Below are 19,000 nucleotides of genomic sequence, written 5' to 3' on the forward strand. Positions count from 1 at the left end.
AGCAGTGTTTTTAAAGGCCAAGGCAACTTGACGGAGGAGTGTTCAAGCTATCGAGTCAGTAAATAAAGACACCGAACTATTAACTAAGGTGTCTTTTATTTTATGCGCTTTGTCAATACAGTTCTAACAAAGTGCTAAGTTGAAAAGCATAATCCCATCAGCACCAATCCATTTAAATTAAGTATTCATCCCCTTCCATCCATATTTGTGCCCATATATCATATCTACCAACTCCTTGGAAACTACATTTCTAAGGATAACAAATTAATACATTAGAAGGGTTGATATCTAACAGCTGCTTTTCATGCTGTGTTTCTTCAGGTCCCTGGAAGGATGACGGCTGCAGATGTAAAAAAAATGAAAATAAAGAAGTTCTTGTTTGGTACACCATACTCTGTGTGTTTAGTCATTTATTCAACCTTCCGGATCAAATACATTTCATAATAAAGACAACTTTTTTTTTTTGCCAAACTTTTTTTTTTCGCTCGCTCGCATCAATTTTGGGGTTCCCAGAAGATGTCATCCATATAATCAAATCAACATGGCCTTACACGAGTACCAAAATTTTCCAACAAAGTCGAGATGCTTGTCATTGTTGCCAATACTGGGTGTATCTTTTCGGGTTTGGAGTGCTGTGGAGTTTTCATGTTGGTGGTTTCATTGACTTGCTGCTGGAAAGAGTCGCAGTCCTTATAGGACGGGACATTAAGCTGTGGTCTACTGTTTATGCTCGCATTGGGAAAATATGTACTTAGACAAAAGTCAACAACCATGTAAACATCTGACAGATGATCATCTGTTTGAATATCTGTTTGAAATCCCGGCTCAAGTAACTTGATCTACATTCAAAGCTAGCTAAATGTCAAACCTAAAAGTGCTGAATGCAATACCTTAGAATGTCGTTAAAATGCCCAAATTTGAACTTAACCTTCTTTTTCAACACTACAAGCTACCTAGACAAAAAAAACTGTAAAAAACGTCTACAACATCAAATGTTATCCTGTCTAGTCACATTGTCACAAAATGACCACAGAGGCTAAAAATGCAGCTATTTTGCTGAAAACCACGCCAGATACTAACTGCCCAAGCATCTGTATGTACCCCACTGCAGTACAACTTATAGCCGATTACAAAATCAGCAACGCTAATATAATTATATGGACTATACCTCGTACACACATAACCTTTTGACGAAGGTAATCAGGAGTCCAAACTTGGAACACTTTTTCATACGGTCACAGGTGTAACATATATATAATTATATTTTAAGTGGTTACGTGGCGCTTGTGAGCGGCCGCGGTGCACTGCACCTCCGCTCTTTTTCCTGTTTAAACGTCTTTTATTTTACGTTTCTACATCACTCTGTGCAATATCTGTGTCCGAACGCCTTGTGATCATGCTCCAGTCGTCCTAAGTCGATGTAGACCCCCAGAGGCGATCATTTCTGCTTCAAACCCGTTGGATCCGCGACACTGAGGAGAGTGTACCTTGCCGGAGGTGTCATGGCTACCCAGGGCATCTTGGCGTACTCTGTGGGTTTTCTTCGGAGCCTGAAGTCATCAGCACTACATGTACCTGTAAATCCCTTCCTGAAGTCTCAACTCCGGTTTCTCGGGCTGTTGAAGGTTCGGGGCAGGCCAAGAGGATGCAGAGGTGGTAGGAACCTTCAGCGTTCAATTAGCACTGTTGTTGGTAATAGGCCGGGTAAACGCAATCACCTATTCTCATGCAAATTCAATCTGATTGATGTCGTCGCCAGAAACGCTAGGAATGTTCCGACAGGTGATCACTCTCAACTTATGAGTTCTAAGGATTCTCGCCTCCCTTCATTATTCAAAGTCCTTTATCTAAACGCAAGAAGTGTCAAGGCAGTGAATCCGCACAGAAATAAGTTGGTTCAGCTCCAGAACATGATTCACTTGAACTGCCCAGACATTCTGGCTATTACGGAGACTTGGCTTAACGATGATGTCCGCGATCAAGAGGTTATCCCACCCGGCTATGCAACTTACCGTAAAGACCGTCATCACACTCACGCAGGAAGAGCTGGTGGTGGCGTCCTTCTGGCCGTCTCTTCAAACGTACGCAGTCGGAGAAGGCCAGACCTCGAACCCAAGGACGAAATTCTCGTCTGCGAAGTTCAGCCTCCCGGCTTGGGTAAGTTGGCCACCGTGCTTTGCTACAGACCACCCTCCGGGGATTTGTCAACATTTACCGTGAACCTGTCTTCAGCTTTAGAGAAAGTTAAGGACGAATACCGAATGTATTGTGTACTCGGGGACTTAAATCTCCCCAAGGTTGACTGGAACAGTTGCGCTGTTACGGACAGGGGAAAAGAATCTGACTTTTGCGAAGTAATAAATGATCACTTTCTCTATCAGCACAACATGATTCCATCCAACCACTGCAACCACATCTTAGACTTAGTCTTCACCAACATACCTGAAAAGGTGTCGTCCATCAAGGAGCTTCCGACCGAATTTGACACGGATCATACGATCCTAGAATTCGGTATTCACTGCAGACTACAGCCTAAGCGTGGCCTTTCTCGGAAGGTCTTTAACTACCGGCGAGCCGACTGGGACGGCCTTAGGGCACATCTTGTCTCTAGGCAACTAACCGAGGCCGTCGAGCAGTATCAGGACATTGACTCTGCCTGGGAATTCTTCTTCTTCAGTCAACCAGTTCGTGCCTTGGCGGAGGGTGAAAGATTCAACTACGCCTCCATGGATTGACGGTGAAACACGTGACGTCCAAAATCGCAAGAGGACAGCGTGGCGTAGAGCCAACCGAACTAACTCTCCATCACACTGGGCTAAATACCGAGAACTTCGCAATAAACTGAAGAACCTTCTATCTCTTAAGCACTCAAACTACGTTAACAGCTTATCATCCACTCTGCATGAAGCGCCTAAGCGGTTTTGGTCCTTCGTACGTGCGAAGTCTAAATCCAGAACTCTGCCATCTACCGTATACCTCCAGAACTCTACTGCTAATGCTGCAGCCGATAAGGCTACATTGTTCAATAAGTATTTTTTCTCTACTTTTAGTCCAGCCGACCAGAATGTTAGCAAACCAACTATTGACATCAAAGTTGTTGACAGTCTCGGAGACCTCCAGTTTAATGTTGACTCAGTCCGAGATGCACTTGTTAATCTTGACACAAGTAAGGCCGTCGGCCCTGACAGTATTTCCCCATTTATGTTAAAGAATTGTGCCCAGGCACTTGCCCTCCCTTTGACCTTGCTGTTTAACAAATCTGTCACTTTAGGAGCGGTTCCATCTTGCTGGAAAGAGGCTAATGTATCCCCTGTTTTCAAAAAGGGTGATAAGCAAGACGTTTCAAATTACCGTCCGGTTTCTTAATTGTCTATCGTCAGCAAGGTCATGGAGCGGTGCATTTACGATATGGTGTTCCCAATTCTGCACGAGTCAATTCATGATCTCCAACATGGTTTTATTAAGGGGCGTTCTACAACCACCCAGCTGTTGGAGGTTTATCACAGTGTGGGTTCCATCCTCGACAGAGGTGGGCAAGTCGACATGCCCTTTTTGGACTTTGCAAAGGCATTCGACTCCGTTCCGCACTCTCGGTTACTTTACAAACTACAGATGTACGGGTTTAACGGCAAGCTTTTGTCATGGTTTAACTCGTACCTCACTAACCGAAAGCAACGGGTGGTAGTAGAAGGCTGCCATTCACAGTGGCTCCCCGTTACTTCTGGTGTGCCTCAGGGCTCCATTTTGGGCCCAATGCTATTCTTATTGTATATTAACGATTTACCTTGTACTGCAAAGCACTCCACTGTAGCGTTGTTTGCTGACGACTCAAAATGCTATAGAGAGATTCGTAACTGTGATAAACTACAGGCCGATATTTCTTCTATGTATGAGTGGAGTCTCGAGTGGGGGATGTCATTCCATCCATCTAAATGTAAGGTACTCCGCTTGACTCGCTCCAAGAGTCCAATCACTTTTACCTACCACATGTCTGACATTGCCCTATGTTCAGTCAGTAGCATGAACGACTTGGGTGTTTTTGCCCAGTCTGACTTGTTGTGGAACAAGCATATTGTAAACATTGTAGCTAAAGCAAACTCGATGATGGGTTTCATTATACGCACTGTCGGTTACGATTCCAGCCTGGATATACGTAAAGCATTGTATGTTACACTAGTCAGATCACTTCTCGAGTATTGTTGCCCCGTTTGGTCACCGCTGTCGCGTAACCTCATGGCCCTCTTGGAGGGAGTTCAGAGGCGGGCGACTAAGTTCATTCTTCGCAACAATGCAAATGTCAGTGAACTTAACTACAAGGACAGATTATTGTACCTAAACATGCTACCTCTGTCTTACAGGAGGGAGACTGCCGACATCATGGTTTTCGTTAAGTCCCTGTCAAGTATGTATGACCTGAACGTGTATGAATATGTATCATTTTCCACCAGACCAGCAAGGAGTAGCCGGTCTTGCATATTAATGCCAAGCCGTTGTAAAACATCTACATTTGCGATGTCATACATACCACGTCTGGTAACTGAATGGAATAAGCTTGACGTCGCAGTTCGCAACAAAGGGGCTTCGACGTCAAATCAGTCTGACTTATTGTCTTTTAAGCGTTGTCTTGTGAAATCTGCTGTTGAGAGATTCAAACATCACTTTGAACCTGACAACCTCTGTACATGGTCCACTGCGTGCAAGTGCGCGTCTTGTCAGGATTTGAGGGTTCGGTAGTCTGTCTATGTTAAGCTTGTTAAATCATGTCTTTTTTCTTTCATTATGTATATGTATATGTAATTCGCATATTGTTCACTCATTATTTTATACTTGAATCTATTGTATTTGTATGCTGTATCGGGACGAGGGCTGGTAAAGGTGTTACACCTGTTCCCCCGTCCCTACTCACTGTTGTGATGAATTTTAATAAATAAATAAATAAATAAATAAATAACATGTGTTAACAGTTAAGAGCATTAACATATAGACTAACACGCATGCGCAACAAGTAAGTCAGTCTAAGAAGATCGAGACCAAGAAACAGACCCTCCAAGTGAGTGAATAAACAAGTAGCTGGAAAGTACTTCATCTGTGGCTCGTCACTGTATGGCTGAGGACACACAAGAAGACAAGGTTCCCAGGCAAACAGAGACTTATTCCAACAGGAACTCATGGTGCTACACTGCTAGTAGCCAGAAAAATGGTTTTGATTAATGAAATTTCCATCAGGGGGATCCCCTGATGGAGACACAGAGCCCTTCAACATTGTAGCTGGAGTCCTTCAAGGGGACACACTTGCACCTTATTTGTTCGTCATGTGTCTGGACTATGTACTACGGACATCTGTCGACCAAATACAAGAAAATGGTTTCATCCTAGAGCACGCAAGATCTCGGCGATACCCTGCAAGGCATCTCACCGATGCAGATTTTGCTGATGACCTTGCACTTTTCAGCAACACAATCCAGCAAGCTGAAATTCTTTTACACTGCCTAGAAAAAGCAGCAAGGGGTATTGGTCTATATGTCAATGCTGGCAAAAACAGAGTTTGTGACATTCAACCAACACGGAAACATCGCTTCTCTCGATGGAAATAGCATTAAACAGGTTGAGAAATTCACGTACTTAGGTAGTGACATTTCATCAACTGAAAATGATGTGAGTGCTCGTATTGGAAAAGCCTGGGCGGCAACTGACAAGCTATCAGTGATCTGGAAATCCCCCCTGCCAAATAAGCTGAAACGTGAATTCTTCCAAGCGACTGCAGTTTCAGTATTGCTGTATGGGAGCAACACATGGACGCTCACAAGACGTCTGGAGAAAAAGTTAGACGGAACGTATACAAAGATGCTAAGGGTAGTTCTTAACACTTCATGGAAGGAACACCCCACAAAGGAGCAGTTATATGGGGACCTACGACCTCTATCTCAGGTCATCAGAGAAAGGAGACTCAGGTTTGCTGGACATGCATGGCGAAGTAAAGGGGAAATCATCAGTGATGTACTTCTATGGACACCAAAGCATGGACATGCAAGGGTAGGCAGACCCTGTAAAACATTTATACAACAACTCTGCGACGATACACACTGCGATGTAGCTGACCTCCCTCGAGCTATGGAGGACCGAGAGAAGTGGAGGGAGATGGTCATGGAAGTCCGAGACACCAACTCGACCAGATGATGATGATGAATGAAATTTGGACAAATTAAGTTCAAGACCATATTTGTCTTCGTCGGGAAGACTCGCCGCATTGTGGGTGACTGCGGATTTAGCGGAATAACTCTTGAAGGCATTATTCAACTTCCATGATTTTTGGCAGGCAGATTTCCATTGTTGAGGCCAATGCCAAGTGCAAGTTTGGGCTTCGTGGGGGGTCCGTACGTCACTGCAGTGGACTTTTTTGTGTTTGTGGCTTGTGAGCAAAATAACTTGAATATATTTGAACAGATGTTCATGATTTTTGGGAGGCAAACTACCATTGTAGAGGCCAAGGTCAAGTTCGAAAATGGGCCTCGTGGAAGGTCCTATGTTGCTGCAGTGGACCTTTTGTGTTAGATATATAATGAACTTTCCCCACCAACCTCTGCATTGATTCACATGGGGAACAGCTGTCCCCGCATCTGGTATCAATTGTTTACAATCGAGGGGCTGTCCTATAAATACTGTGGGGGGGAGGAAAAGTTGGACATGCGTCAGGCAGGTCATTCCTTAAATAGTAAGGCCAGACTAAATAATTTTTATGGATGACGTCCACTGGAGACCTTAAATTTATTGCAAAAGTGCGATAAAATACATGAAGGCCAAAAAAAACCTGATTAACATGCATACATTGTAGATTTGGAACATAAACTGTGGAAATACAAAGGTTAGGATGCAAATTGAATAAAAGAACATAGTGTAACAACAAACGAAAACAGCAATAAATCTCCCCGTTCTGATTCTTTCCTTTCATTACATCTGCTCATTACATTTTGCGACACTTGTAGAATTAAAAAAGGGAAAAAAAGGAGTACAGAGATTCTTTTGTACTCTAGACATAATTGATTTCTAGTATTAAAAACATTCCTTTATCTAGAACAATGTCCCTGTGACGAAGGCATGAGATCTCCGACCTCTAGGTTGATTAAGAAATGCATAGCCTTTCAAACTGCTTGTGAACCTTTTATGCTCTGTGATACAATACTTTACTAAATGTTGCAAGACAGTTTTGTGAATCATAATCCCATTTAATTTTGTGCTCTAAGTTGCTATGCTAACATTCATTCTTTTCTTGCACAGCTCAGCTCATGTTGTGGTAGGAAACCAAGCTATACAGTGAACTCAGGTCTATCCTGAATAGATAGAAAATCCATAATTGTATTGGCACAACCACTACATGTATAACCGAAGAGCTATAATACCCGTGGTCTCGAAAGATATTCCTATACATTGTAAGTAGTCTTCTATGGGCAGACGATCTAGTACTTCTATCGAAGTCAAAAACAGGTCTGATAGAATGTCTTAAAAGACTACATAATTTCTGCTCCTTATGGAAGCTACAGATCAACAGATAAAATCAAGGTGATGGTCTTTAATAAAAATGGACGAACAAACAAAAACCAGCCCTCTCCCTTCAAAATACAGGGACAGACCATAAATATTACAGACTCTTATACATACATGTATCTGGGTATAGATACTACTCCATCGGGATCTTTCAACCGTGCCACTAAACAAATTAGGTCCACCAGTCATTAGTGGTGTGGGTTTGGTCCCCTAGCAGCTTGTTCTGGAACTGCAAGGGACCTTCGGGTGAAATCTTTGAAAGCCAATAAGTCCAGATAGGAACAATGTATTTTTATCATTTATGGTAGGTAGGTAGCTGAGAGAGAGATGTACATAATTAAATGCAAACTATGCAAATGAGGACTTTATTTGCATAATTAATGAGGAAATTCTATAATTACAGTGTTTTACATTATAGTACTTTCATACATGTAACGTACATGTATGTAACCTATGGCAGATGGACACTAATTATGCAAATGATGACCTAATTTGCATAATTAATGCAAACATTCGTGATTTCTTAATGGTGAATGATGGGAATGTCATACTTGGGACATCTGTAAGTTAATCAAAAGTTAACATCACGATGCATATATTATGTTAATGCAGAGGTCATTTGCGTAATTAATGAAGAAATTTACATTCAACATCCGTGTCCATAATATCACCAGGGTCCATAACATCGCCACCTTGAGAAACAGTGTGCTTTAAGATATTTTTACTGCAACATACTTTTGGTATGCACTCCTGCACACCTCAAATGTATATACCTAGGGTGTGTTGCAGTAAAAATATCTTAAAGCACACTATTTCTCAAGGTGGCGATATTATGGACCCTGGTGATATTATGGACACAGATGTTACATATCAAACCCATATTTCATGGAGGTATGAGAATGTATGGAATGATCTTCCCCTCTACTTCAAGAATTTTACTTATACAATACAATGTATGCCTTACCTCTTGTGGAAGGGAGAAGATCAGAAATAGCTTGCCAGGCTGTCACCAGTTCTGGTTCACACTCCCCGTCCCAACCATACTCCCGCCAGATTCGCACAGCACCATCATCTGTGGAGAATAAATAGTCCTGTAGTTAACATAACTGGAGATGCATGCATAGAAACAAAAGTAAGCAGGAAAATGATTTCCAAAAAATTCTATAACTTAAATTAAAAATATTCTTACTTTGAACCTGCCAAATGACATTGAAAAGGTACATTGATTTTACAAAAATTGAGGTATTTTATACATGAGAACAAAGTTTAACATGCCATTACTTGAAGAAAAGGATCAATGAAAAATATATTACCTCAAAAGTTCATAGGCTTGGCTTGTACCTTTGTCATTACCACTCCATCTTTTGTTGTGGTGTGACATACTTTTATGTATGTTACATTGTATGGACATTAAACTAGTATGTTATAGTTCTTTCTTAATTCAAGCTTAAGGCCACACCAATTTAATTTGTTGGTTCTTGGATTTTTTCAGAAAAAATATGAAGCGACAGGGCGTAAAAAAAATGAAAATAAAAACAGGTCTAGGCATTCTATTATAGCCTCAAATGCTACGACAGCAGCCATGAACACAACACAAAAGGCTGGGCTATTATTTACACAAAGAATTTTGAACTCTTAATCAAACCACTGCATTCATTTGATAGATGGAAAAACTTGGAACAAAAGTCCTCAACTGTTGGGACAAAATATGAGCATTTTTAGTTGTTTCCGAACCAGAATTTTTTTTTTGTAAATCAGAAAAAAATGAAGAGGCGAATCCGTGAGCCAACAAATTAAATTGAAGTGGCCTAATGTTTATTTGATCAAGGTACATTGTTTATTTGCATACACATAACAACAGTATTCTACCGAGTGTCCGCATTTCTGTCATCTAATGGAATTTTGCCATTTGAGACAGACAAAAATTTTGCCTCAGCTGTCATCTTGACAAAAATTGGTGTGCTTGACAAAAAGTGGTGTGTAAAGGTATGAATGAAAAGAGATGTCATTTAAACTAAGGCCATTGACATGCATGAAATAGCATTTCAGGAGCATGCCATGGACCCTCCTAGCATTGTCACGCCTCCAGCGCGATTCCTCAATCCGTCAGAATGTGTGCTCAACATAATTCCATGTCAAACAAAATCGAGATGAAGGAACACTGAGTTAATTAATAACTACATCGTGCATTCTGGGATATCGGTATTCCATGCGATGAGGAAAAGCATAGTTACCTCCATGAAAAATGGAGGTATTGTTTTTGGCGCGTCTGTCTGTGTGTCTGTGTGTATGTTTGTGTTTCCGCACATTTGTAGTCAGCATAACTTTATAACGCCTTTATGGATTGTCATGATATTTGGTATGCTGGTAGGTCTTAGGAAGACGAAGGCCAAGGTCAAATATGGGCCTCCTGGTGGATGACCTTGGTGCTGCAGCAGAACTTCCGGTTTTTGTATCTTTTGTCTTGAACATGCTATGGTCTTGACTTTTTGGTATCAGATAGCTTGTTCTGTCAGGAATAAGTGGTGTGGGTTTGGTCCCCCTAGCAGCTTGTTCTGGAACTGCAGGGGACTTTCTGGCGAAATGTTTAACAGCCAATAAGTCTATAGATAGGAACAACATATTTTCATCATTTTTGGTGTGTAGGTAGCTGAGAGAGAGCTGTACATAATTAAATGCAAACTATGCAAATAAGGACTTAATTTGCATAATTAATGAGGAACTTCTATAATTACAGTGTTTTATATAACAGTACTTTTATACATTATACATTTTATACAATCTATTTAATCTGTGGCAGGCGGAAAATCAACAGATACCAATTATGCAAATGATGACCTAATTTGCATAATTAATGTAAAATTCTGTGAGGCCTTATTGGTGAATGATGGGAATTTTATACCTTGTGACATGTGTAAGTTTCTTTAAGGTTAACACCACTATGCATATATTATGTTAATGTACGGGGTCATTTGCATAACTAATGAGGACATGTTGAAATGAAGTATGACAAAGGAATTTTACACAAAAAATATTGTAATTTGAATTTAGAAAACCATAAATTAAACTAGATTATGCTAATTATGACCTTATTTCCATCGTCAATGAGACAAATAAAAACATTTACAAAGACTCATATATTTCATGGAGGTATGAAATCTCAGAATTCTTGTTTGTTCATGTACTGACCAGATCCTGACAGTAACAGCGTGATGTCATGAGAATTAATGAAGTCCAGAGCTGTGATCCTGCTGTTGACGACATTGTTATTTCTGAAGTAGTTTGTCCGGGCACCCTCATCCCAGTTCCAAATACTACAACAAATAAGGGATGAATACAAATTATCAATTAATTTTAAGACAGAAACACATCATCTGCTCAATCTGAATTAAAACAAAGACTAAAAGACAATTATCTTCTGATATTTATACTCAGAAACAAACTCCAAATGCAGCAAAAATGGCAAACAAGGAAATAAGTTAAGAACTTACAAAACAATTAAGCTTACGTATGAAAAAGAACAATATTTAGATGTACAAAATTTCAGTCATCGCCGAGCAATGACAAAATTAAGGATTAGTGATCACCAATTACAGATCGAAATCGGTAGGTACAACCAGACTCCCGCAAACAGCAGAATTTGCACTCTATGTAACTATAACAGTACTGTATAGAGGATGAAGCACACTTTGTTTTAGAATGTGCGGTATACAATGACATCCGGAAACCCTCCTTACAGTTAGAAAAGAAATTTGCATACTTGCCAAAAATAGAACTGTTCAAACATATTATGACATCCAAGCGCTATGATATAATTGAAAAACTATGTAAATTTGTTCATACATGTTTCAAAAAGAGAGAAGATATCCTGTAGTTAGATCCTGTAGATAGAGAAATAGCACACGAATGTAACAATTGCTTCTTCTATTCTTGTTACCAAGTTATTTAACTTGAGTGCATTTGGCCCGTGTAGGGCGTGAACATGCAATAAAGTTCATTGTCATTGTCATTGTCATTATAATAACAATTTCGTTTTTTTTGTGACTTGTTTCAAAATGTTTCAATAAGTCAATGACATTGTCATTCTTTGGCCATCATCCAAACTGTTACAATGTGCATTTTCAGCTTCATCATACATTTTTGTATACTTATTGTGAAAGCCAAATGACCCCAAGTTTGGTATGGGTGCTTTTGTAATTTAGAGATGTTCATGAGCAATACAGAATAACATCTGTAAAGCACAATATAAAATCAGTTATGTCCCCTTTTCGATTGTCCTTTTTTTTCCTTTGTTTTTTATGTACCGGTTCACATATTGTTACTAACAATGCGCAATGGCTGCCAATAATCCTACGTTGGGCTAGGGCTAGGCAGAAATGAGTAGATTGTGTTGTAGGAACATACAGACCTGATTCCATCTTTGTCTGCCACAGCCATATGAGGATCATATGGATGAAACTTCAGCACTGTGGGATTCCCTTTGTTTCGGTTGATGAAAATCTGATCATCTAATCGCATAGAAACTGCAAAAAAAGGTAATTGATGCAATTAACGAGTATGACAAGGAAAGTACATAGTTAAAAATTCTTTTGTGGAAAGGAAGAAACTTTAATTTGTGACTATACTGTTACAGCTACATGAACATGTACATTTAGTACATGTACCCTTAACCCTAACCCTGTCAGATATTACAATGTGTGACATAAATAATGAGTTTTTTTAAATTTAATTTAATGAACGCAAAAAATTACTGGTTGCAAAAACAATCAAAGTCAACTATAGATATGTCACTTTGTACACAACCCTTGTAAGGCTAGTATTAGAATATACAAAGGCTCTCGAGACTGTGCAAAAATGAGCCATGAGAATCTTCAATAAAAACAGAAACAGTCTGACATCTGCACCAGTAGTTCTGCCCACACTCCAGTCACAGTGAGAGGAAGCAGCGAGAACTGTTAACCCAGGTGCAGGCAAGCAACCACCAGGCACTACATGGTCACAAGTGACAGGAAAGAAGTAACTGAAAGGACACCATAATCATCTCACACTTCCAAAGTGTCGAACGGAGAGACTGAAACGATAACAAATCTCTGAAATGATTCCACCTGTAACTTTTAAATGTATGTATCTATAATTTTGATTTCTGTAATTTTAAAATTGTATGTCATAAATGATGTCATTGTAAGGCCACACCAGTTTAATTTGTTGGTTCTCGGATTTTTTCATTAAAAATATGAAGCGACAGGGGAAAAAAAAGCTCAGAAGTCTGATGGTGAAACCAGGGCTGGAAATAGGGCCCGAGGGCTCTCGTGATACATGTAACATTACATACATGTAACATGCATACAGAAATTAAGCAAAAAAAAAAGAAAATATATAACTGCTATGTATGTTACTCTTTTTGAAGCCTATGATCTTATTTCAAGCCATGTATTGATTTTATTATCAATTCATTTGGTAACAATTGATATACAAATGTAAGTTTTCTACTTCATTTTATTGATGTTAAAAAATAGTACTGAGAACATCATCATAAATCAAGGTCTTGGTCATCAGCAATCCTGGATCGTATAAACAAAATTCAGGGTTCTCCCCAGAAATCGAGAGTATCCCGGAGGAGGGTGCACAGCACCCGACACGATGCGCCTCTAGAGGGGGAAGCTCTACCATTTTTCTTTCTCCAGATACAAATGAAAGCCATTTCCTGCATGCAACTTCAGGTTTTATCCTTCTGTAAAATAAAGGTGGCAAAGAATCTCCAAGCCAAGGCTTATTCTTGCATGCAAACACATTTAATTACATAATTTAATGCTTCTGATGTCATCTTGCCAGCTTTGGTTATTTTCACTCACTGTTCTGGAGATAAGAAGATACAAGCAGGTAGGTTCTTAAGGTAAGAGTACACTGCACTTCAACTAAGTACAAAAAGTAAACAAGCCAACCATGCAGGATATGAACTACCAGAAAAAAAAAGGTTGACATTTAAAAAAAAATTTTGCATAGGTTCCACACTATGACCCCTAATCGTGGCCAACGGTGCCTTCAAGTTCAACAATTTAGTGAAACAGAATATGTCTTTAAGTCATTTATGTTCTACTTGGATCTTAAGGCAAGCAATTATGGAAAAATGGACAAAACCTTGTCACCCTTTTTTATCACCACTCACCTTCTAAACAAGTCCCTTATCAAAATGCCATCAAATGAACAAACACACCTCAATACAAAGTTCTACTTCTCTAAATAAGTTGTTCCATCTTTAGGACCACACATTCAAGAACAAACTGTTGAATTCTGAATGAAAAAATCTATTAATTAGCACACAATTTTGATTGGTTTCTATCCCTTTGTTTTGTATTTTCATAGGAAATACTGCTATCATGGACCAGACATTTTTCTGTCCCATTGCCAAATTTTGTGGCTGCCACATGCTTATGGCGAGGTACGGTACTCGTATTTTGTAATTGTATCAGCTGATTTTCTGAAACTTATTTTCTGAGCCAAATCGCTTGAGAAAACTGCACCTCCAGAATTTGTAGAACTTGATTTCAACAAGGAATTTTGAATTTTATTTGATTCTGAAAAATCTGGCGATTCTGAGAGCCAACAATTTAAATTGGTGTGGCCTAACTGAATGTTTCTCTTAAGGGTTTTAATCCTCTGAGAAATTATGTAGGTTAAGGTGGTGGAAGTCCCCCCTTATGTTGCTCATCCAATCCATCTCTTCCTTGGACACCCTCATGAATTTTGGCTTTCCACATCCAATGTGATGATCTTTCTAGGCCACTTCTCACTGTCCATTCTATGGAGGTGGCCATACTGTCTTAGTTGACTGGACCTTACTATGTCCTGAATGCTATGAACTGCCAGTCTGGTTCTCCACTATTTGGTTGACTATCTGAAGGTTTCCTAAAGAATATCCATTGGACCATGGCATTGTGACAGTCACTCCTTGTTAGCCTCTTCATGTCCTCTTCTATTTGTTGTATTTCACTACGGACATTTAGCATAGGAAACCCTGCCATACTTTATTGCTCGACAGTCATACATGGTACTACTACATTGGGTAAGATAACAATACTACAAAACTTAAGTTACAATAATTACTACAAAGTACAAACTACTATTGATAGGGTGAACTTTGTCTTGGTAGTAATAGTCTGTAACAGTGTGTCTCTTTCTGTTCTATAAGTGAGACGTGTGAAAACAAAGTGAAAATCATCTTCAATATTTTCATTACATGTGGGACACAGTCTCTGAGTGGCTGGTGTGTTGTGATGTCAACATTTTCAAGGCAATGTGCGCCTATTCTCAGGTTTGTTATGGTTGTTGCAAATGATTTATTCTAACTTGATGTAAGATAATCTTCCATGATTTCAGAATATGTAACTATGAAGATTACTAGTGTTTCTAAGTTGTTCCCACCAGCCAGAAAGAAACGTGTCTTTCAGATGCTCTTTAAGCATGATTCCAAAACGGTTGGCATTAACTGCAGGGTTAAGCCAAACATTTAGGAACCCATGTTAACGTGAGTATCCCATTGGTCTTCTCAAATTAACTGAAGTGTCGAACGCTTTCTTAGCAAGCCTATCATTTGGTAAATTACCTGTGTTTGACTATTACGACAGAAATATTCCACATTCACTCCTTAAGGTCACCCACTAGGACGCCCAGGTTTGACCTTGACCTTTGCCTCCCTAAGAATTACCAACATACCAAATATCATCACAATACATGAAGGCGTTCTGAAGTTAGGCTGAAGTATGCAGGAATACAGACAGACAGACACACACACACACACACACAGACAGGCCGAAAACAACCTGCATTTTCATGTAGGTAGTAACAGCTTGATGCACAAATGCATACAGTACTGTACCTGCTCGTTTCTGCATCTCTCTAGCTTCCCTTCGGACTCGAGCATTCCGGATAAACCTCCACTCACGGTCATAGTGAACAGGGCTTTGTGGGTCATGTTCTTCTGGAAACTGAAAACAACAAACCACATCTGGTCATTACACACATTCCTAGACTACAGAACAATCTCTATAGATTACATCTGTAGGAGTCTGCCACTGCTGTTATGAAAAGTGTCCAAGTGTGATGGTCAGTGATGAGACAAGACAGAGGGGGTACTGCTTACTACAGGTCTATTATGAATACCATGATCGTAAACACTACTTCTAGAGTGAACTCGATGTCTGGGGCGTCAGGTTCTACCATTCCTAGAGGAGGGAACTCAGAAGACCCCATTTCCCATTGGTTATCAGGCCGTAACCTCAAAAGTGATTGGTTATTAGAATAATCAACCACTTTTTGGACTGTGCCATTATAAAGGGGACAGGACACTAACAGTAGTGTTAAGACGTGTAGTACATTTGTACATGTAACGTTATTTATTTATCTATTAAAAACATATTGTAGTCTATTGAATTATTTATATGAAAATACAACACAATTAAGATATGAATGAAACTAGAAAGGCCGGCATTTGCTCAGGAGCAAATGCAGTAGATGGCTTCACCACATTCCCCATACCAAAAATAGATCTATCTCACCATCGCTGTCAATAGTCTATACCCCCATGCAGCAATGCAATCTTACAATGCCTTCTGTTGGAACATGTAGAAACAGTGTTGTATTTAGAACTGTCATCTGGGGATTTGGGTTTTCCAGCTACAATCACTGTTTTTACTGAAAGTAAAGTAAAAAAGAATTCGGAGATCTCATACCTCCATGAAATATAAGAGTTTTTGTAAATGTTTTTTTATTTGTCTAATTGACTTTGGAAATAAGGTCGTATTTTAAAGCTGCTCTATGTAGTTTTTGGCCGTCTAACCTTAAAACAAAAAGTCGATTTTCTGGCCATTTCTTTACATTGCTAGTTGAATAAACCCTACCGTGTTACACTGATCCATTCAGTTCATGGAGGCGAGACAATATTTTTGCGATACGAGCAGTTAGAAAACTGAGAAATCGCACTCGCGAGCTTGGGTGTCCGCCATGTTTGTTGACTTCCGAACATGTCCGAGTACTCCCGAGCCGGCCCGGAGATTTGTCACGTGGTCTAACTTGACCTTTCACCCGGGAGCGGGATATTCGATTCTAACAGCCGGTTTTCGCCTTTGGTTCCGGGTTTGTTGTGATCGCGTTATTCCTTCGATTACTGCTATACCAACAACACCTGGCGGAACTGGTCAGCAAACTTCTTCTACCTCCACGGTTCACCCGATCCCGACCGCGCTCCATTCCCGCCATTTTGTTTCAAGTGTTTTGAGTCATGACGTCATGCAGCCGGAACTTACCGAAGATTCCTGAAAGAAAACCGTTGTTAGCTGTACACCGACTCGCCAGACCAACACAGGCTCGACCCAACCCTCCCATGTTGGCGCGACTTGTCAACTTCCAACAGCGAGACCTGATCCTGCGTGCTGGGAGGAAACTGGGGAGAGAGAAGGACAGCGGCGTCGTCGTACACGAACATCTCCCGAGACCACTTCAGGAGGCCCGGGGAAAACTGGTTCCTGACCGCGATGCAGAGATATCCAGGGCCAAGGGTAACCGCAGTGACCAGAAGATCTCCATCTGGGTTCCACCCAAGGACACTTGTGCGGTTCTACTGGTAAACGGCAAGACTAGAAAGAAAGTGGATGCAGTGGACCTTGTATTTGACACTACCAAGACTTCAATGGTAGTCAAACAGGTTTGAACAGAAGCTCACTGAACTCTCTGAATTGTTATAAGAATTTGAAACTGAGACAAAATTAAGAACTTTTGATCAGTTATTTTTGTTACCCAGATTAAGAATTTGTTGGTTTTGAAATGTGCACTGTCCCTGGAAGTAATGTTACAGCTCAGGAATTATTGTGGCATGTATATTTGATTGATATGATGGATATTAAATGATTGAAACACAAATATTTTCTGTATTTATTGTTAAATTAAGATAAAGGTGGTACTGCCACTCTACAATGGTAGGCATATATTGACGAGAAGTTTATTTTTTCACTATTCTGTTTATCATTTGGTATGATTTTGATTCCTATTATGTTTCTGTTACTTTTTGTTTGAACAGGTAGTCACCCCTGAATTATGATTAAGGGGAAGCCCTTTCAGCACATGATTTTGTATTCTGTTACCTTTATAATTTGATTTGGTTGTTGTATAATTTATTGTGCTGCTTGTGCTGAAAAGGAAAATCAGCAACAAGTTCTTCAAGCTTGCTTTACTATTATGATATTTTGTTATATTATGTCTACAATGGTAGGCATATATTGATGAGAAGTTCATTTTTTCACTCTGTTTATCATTTGGTATGATTTTGAACTTTGATTCCTATTATGTTTCTGTTACTTTTTGTTTGAACAGATTTCACCCCTGAATTATGATTAAGGAAAAACCCTTTCAGCACATGATTTTGTATTCTGTTTACCTTTATAATTTGATTTTGGTTGTTGTATAATTTATTGTGCTGCTTGTGCTGAAAAGGGAAATGATCAACAAGTTCTTCAAGCTTGCTTTATTGTTATGATATTTTGTTATATTATGTTTCTGTTATATTTTCCTTCTGGCGGAATACTGTAAATGAATGACACAGTTCAGAGGAGCCACACAATGCCCCACATGAATGGCGCGGCCTTTATGTTTTTGTTTTGTTTCTGGGAACCATCCTGCTTTATTGTATTTCAGTTATGTTAACCTTTGTTCAGTTTTGTTTGCCACAGATATTATCATTCTTTTAGCCTTTCAGTTATATTGTTTATATATTTCAGTTTGGTTTACCTTTGTTCAGTTCTATTTTGTTACAGATATGATTTCACCGTGCACTCCAATCCCAGATGTTTCCCCTTCAACACATGCCATTCCCAACCCACCATGACCCAGGTAGAAGTTCAGATTTCCAGTTATAATTGTAACGGGCTTAGAGATTCTCTTAAACGTAGGGGGGTATTTACTTGGCTTCGAGATAAACCATATCAAATTATCTGTTTACAAGAAACACATTCTACCTCGCTTGATGAGAATAGCTGGCAGAGTGAGTGGGGGGGTTCCATTATCTTTTCTCATGGAACTTCTAGTCAAAGAGGTACAGCCATCCTTTTTAAAAACAATATTAATCCTAGTATACACCAAACTAAAATCGATTGTAATGGTCGATGGATTATTGTTGATTTAAGTATTGATGATTATAGATTTTGTATTGTCAACTTGTATGCGCCTAATGATGATTGTCCGGAATTTTTTTCTATTTTGTCAGATGAATTAGATAACTTCCCTGATTGCAATGAAAACCTTGTGATAACCGGTGACTTTAACACTGTACAAGATCCACAATTAGACAGATTTTCAACTAACATAACGTATCACCCCAAAGCCCATGACTCCATTTCTCAATTGAAAGGTAAATTTGACCTATATGATATTTGGAGATTTAGAAATCCCAGTTGTATTAGATATACTT

General features: G+C 39.5%; 1 protein-coding gene across 1 annotated transcript in view; it reads right to left on the reverse strand.

Moving 5' to 3' along the window:
• LOC109471238 (regulatory-associated protein of mTOR-like) overlaps nucleotides 1–19,000 on the reverse strand; it is an 81,542-nt gene that overhangs the window by 18,158 nt on the left and 44,384 nt on the right. Inside the window, exons 12-15 of the mRNA XM_019770516.1 lie at nucleotides 15,419–15,527; nucleotides 11,951–12,065; nucleotides 10,732–10,856; nucleotides 8,507–8,614 (exon numbers count right to left, since the gene is read on the reverse strand). Of these exons, the coding sequence (XP_019626075.1) occupies nucleotides 8,507–8,614; nucleotides 10,732–10,856; nucleotides 11,951–12,065; nucleotides 15,419–15,527 (457 nt within the window). The remainder of the gene's footprint in view (nucleotides 1–8,506; nucleotides 8,615–10,731; nucleotides 10,857–11,950; nucleotides 12,066–15,418; nucleotides 15,528–19,000) is intronic.

This window comes from Branchiostoma belcheri, unplaced genomic scaffold (genome assembly GCF_001625305.1).
Source record: "Branchiostoma belcheri isolate BF01 breed outbred unplaced genomic scaffold, Haploidv18h27 scaffold242, whole genome shotgun sequence".
In the NCBI taxonomy this organism is placed as follows: domain Eukaryota; kingdom Metazoa; phylum Chordata; class Leptocardii; order Amphioxiformes; family Branchiostomatidae; genus Branchiostoma; species Branchiostoma belcheri.